At 36.0% G+C, this 13,682-nt stretch overlaps 1 protein-coding gene across 1 annotated transcript; it reads right to left on the minus strand.

The window, feature by feature from the left end:
- On the minus strand, positions 1-8,504 carry LOC130976870 (protein pleiotropic regulatory locus 1). Its single transcript, XM_057901817.1, has 17 exons — positions 8,264-8,504; positions 8,140-8,164; positions 7,861-7,975; positions 7,184-7,265; positions 5,475-5,540; positions 5,117-5,201; positions 2,835-2,927; positions 2,278-2,341; positions 2,119-2,204; positions 1,909-2,010; positions 1,686-1,769; positions 1,403-1,463; positions 1,210-1,276; positions 1,012-1,089; positions 767-831; positions 507-584; positions 1-405 (listed from the first exon to the last, which is right to left on the minus strand). Exons 1-17 carry the CDS (start codon positions 8,401-8,403, stop codon positions 233-235), a joined length of 1,464 nt encoding a protein of 487 aa, XP_057757800.1. The 5' UTR covers positions 8,404-8,504; the 3' UTR covers positions 1-232.
- Positions 8,505-13,682: the final 5,178 nt, after the last annotated feature.

Below are 13,682 nucleotides of genomic sequence, written 5' to 3' on the forward strand. Positions count from 1 at the left end.
TAAAACAAAATCGCACCTGTTTTCATAAGTCTGCACAAAACTGACTGCAATTCTATTAAAATATATAATACGGATCTAAATCTAACTATTAATGTACATGCAATCCAGTGTTACAAAAATGGATAGTACTCATGATAATTATTTTCACATATGTAATTTTACATCAGACCTACAAATAACCAAATATAAATGTATTGCAGGGGTAGTATAGAGATTGATTGATTGATTGAAGCTAAAATCGCCTGATGTCTTTAGGGGGCCTGAAATTAAGAGGATGGGTTTCAGGAGTGGCAGTTTCATCTTCTTTCCACATTTTGATTGTCTTGTCAGCTTCACATGTTATAAGCCTTGAACCCGTTACATCATAGGTACAAGCATAAATACCAGCTTCACTGTCCAGTGAACCTACAAGGTAGTAGATAGAGAGAAAAAAGTGTTAGTATGTATGTGTATATCATTATTATTAGATCTGAGTAAGAATACAACTTAAGGCCTAACAACCATACCAGGCTGCACAATTGTCTGCGCTTGCTGGAAATTGTGACCACTCTTCCAATCCCAGAACCAGAGACTCCCATTGTCACCTTCAACAGATGAATTATAAGGTTAACGTTGAATAATAAATCATAAATAATACTATGCGAGAAAGAATTATGCGTGTCAATGAAAAACCCCTAAGCAAATAGTTATGAAAAACCGGCACAGATAAATTGAATTTATTCTATCAAGCATTTCGAATAGAATTTTGCTGTTTTAGGGTTCATACCTCCTGTAACCATCACACCCTCCTCGTTGACAGCCATCGTATTGATGATAGTTTTCTGTTGAGAGCTGCACATGAAACAAGTAACAATTAGAACCCATGTATTGCAAACAATGTTTTGAACATGACAAGTGAGATACTATAAGATGGCTGAAAAAAATGTTATCATAGGAAACAATCCAAGTCCAATTTACATTAATGATCCCCATGATCACATGGGGTTAGTAATATTAAATAATTGAACTCACAGCATATTGTGAAAAAACTCTCCCTTTGGGAGGCTGAATTTCTTAATATTATCAGCTGATGCTGATGCAAAAGCTTGCCTGCAGCCAACAACAATGAAAAGAGTGAGAAGACAAAGAAAAAGAGAAGGGGGGAGGGAGAAAAGAGGGGGGGGGGGTGGGGGGGGTGAAGAACTAACAATATCGGAGATTGGGACATACTCTTTAGGATGTTGTGCCATGGCTCTAACAGATTTTTTGTGGTTTGTAAGGGTTGACATTGTTTTACCTGCAAGAATACATCACATGTCAGATAGATAGCAAAGATGCACAGGAAAAAGCAAGGGAATATGAAAAACAGCATAACCAGATACAAACAAGAAGATATAAAAATTAAAATAAAACCATAAATTACCATATCTTAGATCCCACATCTTGATGGTGCTGTCATGAGAACCTGTAACAACTTGGGGATCCTGTGAATAGAAAAAAGAAAATTTAGAATTTTGCTCCAAAGTTAAATTTAAAAGTTGGAGTCTGTGTTTCCATTTAATAATCAACAAACCAAGAACTAAACCAGTCTGAATTCACCTGACTGTCTTCTGAACAGAGAGGGAAATCTAGCCAACTATATAGATAATTGACCATTGAGAATATCAAAGGACAAAATAACATAGAAAACAGAATAATTTACATACCGTTGCCCGTGTAAATACAGAGCAGACAGTATTATCATGTCCTGAAAGAGCATGAATTTGCATTTTACTACGGATGTCCCAGACCTGAAAAGTTAAGGTTGCCACTCCTTAGCTATAATCTTTGTACATAATACAAATTCAAAAAAAATATATGATACTGTTCAGCAGGTACATGGCATCTGTCTAATGTGTCAACAGGTAACTTTATCAACAGCATCCATACCCGGCAGACAGAATCACGCCCTCCAGTAAGTAAAATGTCAATTGTTGGATGAAGAGCCAAGCAGTAGACACCACTAAGATGACCATGATAGGACCTAATAACCTTAACACAGCATCACTAGTTTTAGTAGCATATTGTTGATAGATATTCTGTAATTGTTGAAATTCAGGAGAGAGAGAGAGAGAGAGAGAATGAAGTAGAATTCCTTACCTTATTCTGTTCAAGATCCCAACATTTAACTTGTTTATCATCACCAGCAGAGAACATGTAAGTATGCTTGCTGCTGACAGCAAGGCCTGTAAAAAATCATACCATTATAATTGACCTGATTCACAATTAGACACTACTAATAATGTTATAGTATTTTACCTCTTATTTGCTCGATGTGGCCAGTCAGTGTGAGCTTTAGCCTTCCACTAGCTAAATCCCATATCTGCTCAGATGAACAATTAATTAAGCAGAGGGGCAGAACGGGAACAACAGTTAAAGAAATTACATTCTTCACATAATAGGTACATATTTTTCCAAATCCGTAGCTTCAATTTTTTTTTTGGGTTACGTATTTCTAGCTTCAATTTTTTTCCTGACAGGTTTCTAGCTTCAACTTACAGCAAGGTGAATATGGTAATTACAAAGTTAATATTCATAATAATTAATTCATCAACATGAGTAAAGGTAAGTCTGACAAAAGGCAACTCCTCAACAGAATAATAAAAACACCTTTCTAAGTACCAAATGTCTCGTCATTATCAAACATATAAAGCAGTTAAAGTACTATCAAAAAGAAGATATTTCTTGAGATGAAATTACAACGAAGGAATCCAGATCAATATCAACAACTAAACCTCACTCAATACCATTTTTCCATTTTATCTACATACTTCGACATAACAAGCAACTATGATATGCATTTCATAATCGATTACCTTGATGGTACGATCTGCAGAACCAGTACAAAACCATGTATTGCTGGGATCAACTGCAACAGATCTCACCCATCCTAAGTGACCACTGATGACCTACAAGAAATAAAACAAGGTTAAAATCAATCAATTAAAAAATATATCAAAACAAAGTTCCCTTAAACATTACACCAGTCATACTGCATTAGAAAAATTGCCGAAGGGTGAGCGTTTAATGTGGTCAAGATGAGAATAATTGGATGGATGACCGGCCATAAACACATGGACAGAATATGAAACGATGATATAAGAAAGAAAGTTGTAGTGCCTACTGTTGAAAAGATGGTGGAGTTTTGTCTTAGGTGTGTTGGACATGTGCAGAGAAGACCGGCAAAGCATCCAGTTAGGAGATAGATTACATGGAAGATATACAAGTGGCGAGAGGTTGAAGAAAACTTAAAAAACGATAAATGAGGTAGTCAATAGAAATCTATCTATCAACGGTCTCATTACAAACATGATACATGATAAGAGGCAATGGCAATGTTTGATGTATGTAGCCGACCCCAAGTGGGATAAGGCTTTGTTGTTGTTGCTGTTGTTACTATTTGTTAAATATCTTGGTTTTTTATAAGTCAACTTAGACCAGAAAATGGGCTTTAGCTAGTTCACAGCAAACCTATGCTTGAAATAAATTAGAAAATAAGAATCTTCTTGGGTTAAGTTCGATATTGGTTCCTATGGTTTTGACCGAAAATCAAAATCGTTCCCAAGGCTTTTTTTTTTTTACATTCAAAATCGTCCTTAACGTTGAATTTTATTTTAAAATCATGCTTCGGACAAAAATACCTTCTTCCTCCCCACTCACCATCATCCTTAGTTCCCAATTTTTTCAGTTTAATTATCCTCACCTTCCCAACTCAATCTCCTTCATTCATTGTCAACTTATAACCAGCCCCAACTACAACCCTCATTCTGCATCTCCTTCTCCATCCTTTTCAATCACCTGGCAAATCTGACGGCTTCTCCGGCGACAGAAGTAGCGGAGCATGTTGGCGACGGCGAAGGCTGCTCCACAACGGCAACAACAGTTGAGGAACCCCCCCCCCCCCCCGGACCTTGTTGTCTCTGCTTCTCTTTCTATCTCGCTCTTCTCTCTCTATCCTTCCCTTCATGTCTTCGTCTCTCTTCAAACTTCCTTCCAGCGACAGCAGCGCGATGGGTCTACCCTCGCCTGTGCCACATCTTCTCCTACTTCCTCTCTTCTCCTTCTCTGCAATCTGCCTCTCTCTCCCTTCGTCTATGTCTATTTCTCCATCCCCCTCTTTCTCTTTTTTTTTAATTAAATCAATTAATTGTTGTGTTGTTGTTGTTGTATGTGTTGATGGTATAGCAAAAATTTTGGTGATTGGGGATGGTGGAAGAAGCAGAGGGGGAGAATTTTACATGAATAAGGAAAATAGGTTGAAGATGGATGAAAAGGGGAAATAGAAGGACAAACTAGAAGAAGTCAAATTGAAAGAAGGTAAGCCCTTTTCTCTTGAATTCCACAGATTGAAATTTGAAAAGGAAAGGAAAATTTATAGTTCAAAGTTGCATCTTGTTCTTAGGTTGTGTGAAGAGATGCAGATCTTTGGAAAACTCTCATGGGGAAAATGACTAACGCTGGAGAGTTTAAAGTGGTATTTCTGTTATTTAAAAATTTTGTGTTCAAAAGGATGGCTTTAAAACTAAATGTAATGTTGAGGACCATTTTGACCGAAAAAAAAAATCAGGGGCGATTTTGATTTTAGCCTCAAACCTTAGGGACGAAAACAATACTTAATCCAATCTTCTTTTGTATATAGTGTAGATACACCTCTGTTCAACAAAAGCATAACTCAAAAGTGAAGGTTAACTCTTGGAAACAATAAATGTGACTAATGTATTGGGTCAGGTGTTAGTGTGTGGCATTGGGCATATCAGGTTCCTCGGAGATAGCTAGTAATTAATTATTCAGTCTTGAAAATATGCTACCACATTTCAGTGTTTCATTATTCTAGACTCCACTTTAATTGGTTTCACCCTACAAATCAAGATGAAAAATTTCTCCTATGTTTGGGAGAAATGTTGGATTTGTATCCCTCATTCCCTCTCAAACCCCAGGCAAGTTCTGGTATAGTAAAGGGAAAACTACAAAAAGGATTACCAAGTCATGGATGATTAAATTTGTTCTGATTCAAGTGATCAGAGTATGTAACCAAAAGGCCCTAATACCAATCATCCATTATTCAAATCTAATTAAAAGAAAATACTCAGTAACTCACCCTGTAATTCTTCCATGGGGCATGCCAATCAGGACGTGGCCATTTACTTGGCATTCTTTCCATTAAAGCAGCTGTGGATAAATTCCTATATAATAATGTAGAAACTATAAGTGTTTTGTCAAAAGTGCCAATCCAACAGAACTGTCAACTATATATTATATGTAAATCTGAATTATGTAATGTATATAAAAACAATCCTACATAGCCAAATGCAAATGTAAATACACATATTGAGGTGAAAAAATTACAGAAGATAATATACATAACCAACAAAATGAGCATCTCACTCTTAGAAACATTGTAAATCATCTTAGAATATCTTGAGCATTAAAAGATTAAAAGTGGCCAAAGCCTGAACCTTTCAGATGAACCAGAAGAAGCAGAAATAACGGCTGTGCTTTTGCCTGTAAAACCACGATCATTCCTGTAAAATAACACAAAAACATAAGAACCACTGGTCTTCAATGACATCTTTTCAAAAGCTTGCTGTATCGGAAAATGTGTGTTTCAGTTTTGAAACCAACAGATTTCCTTACTACAACTAAGAACCATCCGCACAATTGTTAATGCAAACACTCTATCACTTTAGCAAGCTTCTATCAGCTTCTGCAATCTTCCAACATGCTTAAATATAGTATAGTTCTAACTATCTTGAAAACCAAATTGGTGTTTTCAAGCATTATTTTAGAATATAGAGTAGGGGCATTATATATTATAGAGTAAACTACCATTTCTACTCATAAAAGTTTTAAACACTGACAAATCTACCCACGAAAGAACGAAATTAAAGTTGTACCCATGAAAGATAGGTTCCGTACGACAAAATTATCCAAACCCTAAAATACTATCCAAAAACCCCAAACTACCCTTCTTAACCTAACCTAACCCACCCTAATCCCCAACCCTTTACCACTGCTAAAATTTTTCCAGATCTCATCCACAACCGTCAGTGCCACATTCACCACAACTCAGCAGTTGAGTTGAAAACGACAAAGATGGCATCAGCAAACGGCAAAAACAGAGTTGGCCAAACTAGGAGCAGAGTTCTGTTCATGGATCACAAACTTTATCCCTTTTAACTTGGTGGCAAGGCAAACGGGGAAAGAGACATAGCCGCCAGTTCCAACAACGATATGGAGGTCGAAATCACGCAAACGGCAAAAGCAACAGATGAGGGATCTTAACAAACGATAACGGAAGAAGAAGAGGTTGTGAGGGGCGATGAAGGGGCGACTCAACCTCACCGAAGGAACCGAGGCGAAGCTGTACCCTGCGGAAGGGACTGCAGTGCTTTCCACGCTGTTTGGAGTGCCAACGAAGAGGAACTCCGTTGTGGGGTTGGCCAGTTTGAGCTCATCCGCGATGGCCGCTGCAGGGTACATGTGGCTGCCGGTGCCACCGGCTGCAAAGACCACTCAGACGTTGTTGTCCGCAGCGGCGAGATTCAGGGTTAAGCGGCGTGAAACTTGAACGGTCCTCCTGTGTTCAGAGATCAGAGATGGAAAGACTTTCCTGGGAGTTAGTGGTTGCCAAGTGACTAAGTGAGAATAGGGGAATGTGGTGATGGTTCAGCTTTGAACTTGGGAAAGGATGCGAAGAGTTTGGTGACAGTGGCTGCGGTTGTGGATGAGATTTGGAGTGGAAGAATTTTAGGGGTGGTAAAGGGTTGGATTTGGGTGGGTTAGGTTAGGTTAAGAAGGGTAATTTGGGATTTTTTTTTTTGTAGCTTTTTAGGCTTTGGATAGTTTTGTCGTACGAAACCCATCTTTCATGGGTACAACTTCAATTTCGTTCTTTCGTGGGTAAATTTGTCAGCGTTTAAAACTTTCATGAGTAAAAATGGTAGTTTACTCATTATATTATTAAAAATTTTATAGCAGAATATGGTTCAAACCTAAACTGCTCTATATGCTAATATATCAAAGAATAAAATTTGTAAGTAATTGAAGAAGCATAAAAAAGCAATTTTTAATGATTACAAGACAAACAAATTATCGAGTTTAAATCTCCTTCCTACAAATAGGCATAGAAAAGTTAACTAAAAATAGGCAAGGAGGGTATACTTACGAAGCTGTTGACGGCATAGTTGGACCAACAACCAAAGCATTTTGGGGTCCTCCTTTCTGGGGATCTTTGGAATCTCCTGGACCTGTCAAATAAGAGAAAAACATCAGCATGTTGGGCACTAAATAATGGAAAATTCTTAAAAAACAATGCTAAATTCCAAAATCTAAAGTTCAAAGAAAAGGGTTATAGGGCAAGCAATACTAAAACCAATGATGGATTAATTTGGCTGGGAGGCATATGCCCCTACAAAGTTTTAGAAACTTTGTTATAGTTATATAATTGTATGTATCGTTTGCCTGCACTTTTCATTAAATTTGACCCCACATTTATATCTGGTATCATCTTTGTACCCCTACCCAAATTTTCCGGATACCGGGATACGTCATTCCTAAACACCAAATGCATTTAGGTCATAATATATAAAGGAGAAAATCGAAGACAACAATTAAAGAATTAAAGCATAAGAAGACCAAGTTTATAAACTATAAAATCACAAACATCATGATTGATTGGCATCCTTTAAGATTAATTAAAATGATCTTCCGTGGACGATTTGTAACGGCGCATACCTCAAGGAAATTAATTTCATGAACACCATAAAGTCAACTGATCCTTTTCTTTTCCCTCTCTAAGGCACATATATTAAAATGCACATACTGAGACCAAGATGATTATACCCGGAAGAGCAAGTGCATTAGATGGCCCCGGTTGAGCTTGACCTTGCGCCGCGGAATTAGCTTGACGAGGAGCTTGACTAGTAGAGAGTTTGATTCCACCATACTCCACAAGTACCTAAATTTTCATTCCAAACCACATAACATCACTCCCTAATTTCACTCAAGCTACAAAGATTAATCCACAAACTACATTACGCTCCCGCTTGCATCTTAGGGTTTGGTATTTTGGCTATAAAAATTAAAATGAAAATGCCGCAATTACGAAAAAGTAAGACTAACCTTGTGGGTAGTGCGAATTCTCTTGCTGCAGGAGGAAATCAAATTCAGGAATGAGCAAACAAAGAAGTAGAAAAAAAGTGAAGAGTTTGGGGGAAATTGAAAAGAAGAAAGGAAAAGGTGGAACCTATGGGGATCGGGAGGAGCGAGGTGAGAGTGAGTGGGAGAGAAGAGATCGAGTGCGCGCTTCAGGGACTTGAAGCTGAGCTTCTTCAGTGACTGCGGCTCGACCGGTTCAACCTCCGACGACGACGTAGCACTTGTCATCGCCCTTTCTTCTTCTTCTTCTTCTTTAGGGTTTAACTGCTGTTCTCGCCTTGTTCCTCAGTCTTTTCCTTTTCCTTTTTCTTTTTCTTTCTGCCCCTTTTTTTAAGGTTCGCTTTGAATTATTTGAAAAATGAGAAAGGTTAGTTGTGTTTAAGGGTGGCAAACCGACCTAAATCCGTCGGGTCGGTCCGCGTAACTCGCCAAAAAAGGCGGGTTGGACTGAAAAATTAGAATTGTCAAATAGTAAAAGCTCGCCTAATCTGTTTAAACGGCGGGCTTTGGCAAGGCGGAGCGAGCTTTTTTGCCGGGCTTAGTATTCTTTTAGTAAGGGGTATTTTTACAATTTTTTTTTGCCAAAATCCAACTTCCGCCAACCCAACTTACAAGAGAATGAAGATGAAAATTGAATATTTTGGATTATATTTATTTTGTTTTAGAGACAATATTTATAATTATGTTTTGGGTTATGTTTATTTTGTTTTGGGAACAATATTTATAATTATGTTTTGGATGAAAACTTAGTTTATAATTATATTTATTAGATATTTATAATTACAAAGACTTTAATGTTTGTGAATATAAAAATTATAATTTGTTTATACTTTTAGAAATTATAATAGTTAAAAGTAAAAAATAAGAGAGATTTTTATGCCTTTATATATATTATTTAATAGTTAAAAGTTACAAAAAAAAGGATATTTGGCGGGTTTAGCCCGCCATTAGGCGGGGCGGGTTAGGATTTTGGGACCGTCTCACTAGGCGAGGTGGGACGGACCAGCTCACCAAAGAGCGGGTTTTTAGCGGGGCGGGGCGGGGCGAGCTTCCCCGCTTGCCACCCCTAGTTGTGTTGTGTGATAAGGATGGATGTGAGTGCGTATTAATGCGGCTTAATTTTTTAAGGATAATACTTAAGTTTTTAAATAGATTATATTAATGAAATTAAAAATGAGAAACTTAGTACGGTTTTAGAATAAATGACCATTTGTATCCATAAAAGATAAAAACACTGACATATGTATCCATATTAGATCGAAACTAAACTTGTACTCATGCAAGATGCTCTTTGTGTTACAAAAGTATCCTACGTGGCACTCCAACCCTCCAAAGACAGGGTACTTTTGTCACACGGAGCGCATCTTGCGTGGATACAAGTTTAGTTTCGATTTAGTATGAATACATATGTCAATATTTTCATCTTTCATGGATACAAATGATCATTTATTCTACAGTTTTATATATATACTCCTCTTTTTTATATGTTGTAATATATAACTAGTCAATATATATATATAAAGAAAAAGTATAAGGAGCCAATACATGTGTCGTACAATGTATACAATGAGGTTAATTTCAAATTAAAATAAAATTATAGGCAATTAATTAATTTTAAAATTATTCTAATTTGAATTTTGAAACAAGATAGGATTAAGGTCAGTCATAGGATCACAACAAAGACGTCACTTACTCAATACGGTATCATCTCCATCATCTCCGTTTCTTATCGGAAACTACATTTTCACCGGTCACCTCCCCCCGTCAGACTCTCCTCCCACCGGCGTCGTCGTCTGCACAGGCCCTCGTCTAGCACCATCTACCCGTCGTGTGTTTCCGTCATCGTGTGATCAGTTTCAAGTATTTTAAATTGGATGTTCGATTCAGTAGGATATCAGATGTTTATTATTCCTAGTACTGGATGGTTATTTAGATAGTATGGGTGTATTGTGTTTGATAAATTAGTAGTAATTTACCCTAGATATTTGAACCTGTACGATAGCAGATGGTTACTTTTTCTTATACGCAGATGGTTATATAAAATTGTCATGACTTATTGTGTGTGATCTTATACAAGAATTTAACCTGGATGGCATACCTTCGGTTGAACCGCCGGTGTCCTGTATACCTGTGACCGAGGGCAAGCCGCTGGAGTCTGGTGGGCGGGAGACACGCGATGGAAGCTAGCGGTAAAAGGATGCTCAGCACTGATTAGAGTTCTATTGGAGGAGACGGTGGAATGTTCAATATTGTATGTGAAGAGTTTGGTTTGAAATGTCACGGTAAAGGAAGAAAGGGTGATTGAGAAAAAATTAGAATTACTGAATATGTGGTGGTGGTAGTTATCTAAAAAATGAACATCACTTTTGGAATAAGGGTAAATGTGGGTAATTTTGATTTTTTATTCATATTGGGCCAAAGAATCAGTTAATTGTACACATTGTATACTTACTCCATTAGCTCTCTAGCGGGATTCATATATAAATTATCTTTATTATATTAAAATATTAATATTGGTGAATATTAATATAAGAGACTTCTATTTATATTTTTTTATTTTATATTTATTTTCTCTTATTTATTTATTTATTTTATAAGACATTATCAGTACAAAGTTCTCATCAAATTTTAACAAGACATAGATAATAAATTTTTATTATGTTAAACTCTCTCATCTTAAATTTAATGTTCTTGATATATCTAGAAATAACTACTTATTTTGGATATTAAATGTTAAAATTCATTTTGATTTAATGGATTTTGAGGATACTATTAAAGTTAAAAATAAAGCATCCCAAAAAGATAAAGTTAAAGTTATGATCTTCCTTCGTCGTCATCTTGACGAATGATTAAAAAATGAATATTTCACACTAAAAGATCTTGCAGATCTATGGAAAAACCTTGAAGAAATGTATAATCATCAGAAGACAGTAATACTTCCTCAAACCTGATATGAATAGAGCCTGATATGAATAGACACACTTGCGTCTACAGGATTTTAAATTCATAAATGAATACAATTCAGCAATGTGAGGTAAATAAAATTATGTGGAAAAAAATAACTCATAATGACATGTTAGAGAACATTTTTTCGACCTTCCACGCCTCGAATGTGCTCCTACAGCAGCAGTATCGAGAAAAAAATTTAAAAAATATTCTGAGCTAATTTCTTGCATTCTTGTTGCTGACCGTAACAATGAATTGCTTTTAAGAAATCATGAAGCGCGCCCAGCTAGTGCAACCCCATTTTTTGAAGCAAATGCGACAAAATTATAACCACAAAAGAGGTAAATAACAAGGTTTTGGTAACAAAAAAATTATGAAAGAAAGAAAAATTATTTTCACAATAAAGGATCTCACCAGAAATGAAATAAAGAAAAAAATAATGGGCAAAATAAATTAACAGATGATAAATAATTTCGTTGTGGTGAAAAAGACTATTGGTCACTACCTGTCGTATCTCAAGACACTTAGTTGATCTTTATTGAGTATCCTTGAAAAAAAATGATAAAGAAAAGGAGGCAAATTTTGTTTCAAAGGGATGTTGCTGAAAATTACACTACTAATTATGAAGTATCTGATTTCTTTGAGAATTTTGAAGAAAATATTGGTCATTTAATCAATATTAGAAAAGTTTAATATTTGAGTTCATTAAGTACTTATATAAATAAATAATGTAAAATCTTTTTTTTTTAAGTTTTATTTCTTATCTATTGGAATTTTAAGTATAATGTATATAAATAATGTTTAATAAAATATTAATGTTTATGATCATTAAATGTGTCAAATTCCATAATAATAATAATAATAATAATAATAATAATAATAATAATAATAATAATAATAAAATTTTTAGTATATGATACTATATATAGTGTTTATTAAAAAAATAATTTTAATCAGGAATATAATTTTATTGCGCATGTGCTTTTATTCATTTTATTATTATTATTTGTCTTTGAAAAAAATGGTAAGAACATATAATGAAGATGTTTGCCTTACGGATAGTGCAAGTTCGCATATCATTCTCAAAAGTAATATATATTTTACTCATCTTGTACCAAAAGAAGAATGTGTTAATACCATTATTGGCTGAGGCAACTTGTTAGAAGGTTCTGGAAGATCTATAATTTTGTTTGCCGGAGGAACAAAATCATAATAAATAATGCACTATTGTCTACTAAGTCTCTAAGAAACTTGTTGAGTTTTAAAGATATTCGCCGAAATGGATATCATATTAAAACAATGAATGGAAAAAATCATAAGTACTTATATATCACAACTTATGATTCAAATAAAAAATTTATATTAGAAAAGTTACCTTCACTTTTATTTGGGTTATATTATATTAAAATTAGTGCAACTGAATCATATGCCATTGTAAACCAGAAACCAATCCAAATAAATTCATAATTTGGCATAATCGTTGATAGAAACAAGAGACTGAGAGAATGATGTGAAAAGTGTATTATTCAGTTGTATCTCAGGTACAATATACAAGGGGTATTTATAGGTGCTAAATGAATCAAAGTAATAAAGACATAGAATCCTACAATTAATGTACAGATATGCTATATAAATATAGACGATGCTAATTGATCTAAATTGATTCTAATGATTCTCTAACATCCCCCCTCAAACTCAAGTGGGAGCTAAGGATACCAACTTGAGTTTGGATAACAAAATCCGAAAGCGAGTCGGGTGATGAGCTTTCGTGAAGATATCAGCAGTCTGATCTAGTGTCCCAACAGCAATGAGACGAACAGCATCAATAAGGATTCGTTGCCGAACAAAATGACAATCAATCTCAATGTGTTTGGTTCGTTCATGAAACACATCATTATGGGCAATCTGAATAGCACTGCGGTTATCACAAAAGACATCAGTGGGGGACGACTGAGGAGCACCCAGATCTTCGAGAAGCCAACGAACCGAGATAACCTCCGCAGTGGTGTCAGCAAGGGCACGGTACTCAGCTTCTGTGCTTGAGCGAGCAGTGAACGTTTGCTTCTTAGCACGCCAAGAGATGAGAGCGTCGCCAAGAAACAAACAATAACCAGTAGTAGAACGACGATCAGTGGGATCACCAGCCCAATCAGCATCAGAGTATGCCTGAAGGGTCAAAGAGGAATGGGCAGAAAAATAAAGGCCATGAAATAGAGTGCCTTTGACATACCGAAGAATGCGAAGAACTGCCGCATAGTGAGTAGTACGGGGAGCAGACAAGAACTGGCTGAGAACATGAACTGGATAGGCAATGTCTGGTCGGGTGACAGTCAAGTAGACGAGACCGCCAACTAACTGGCGATAAAGTGTCGGATTATCCAAAACAGTACCATCCATAGGGGTAAAGCGAACATTAGGCTCAAGAGGAGTAGATTCGGTGCGACTATCTGTAATCCCAGCGCGATCAAGGAGATCTGAAGCATACTTAGCCTGAGAGAGATAAATGCCATCATCTGTGGAGATGACCTCGAGACCAAGAAAATAGCTGAGAGAACCAAGAT

Source organism: Arachis stenosperma, chromosome 4 (assembly GCF_014773155.1).
Source record: "Arachis stenosperma cultivar V10309 chromosome 4, arast.V10309.gnm1.PFL2, whole genome shotgun sequence".
NCBI lineage: Eukaryota > Viridiplantae > Streptophyta > Magnoliopsida > Fabales > Fabaceae > Arachis > Arachis stenosperma.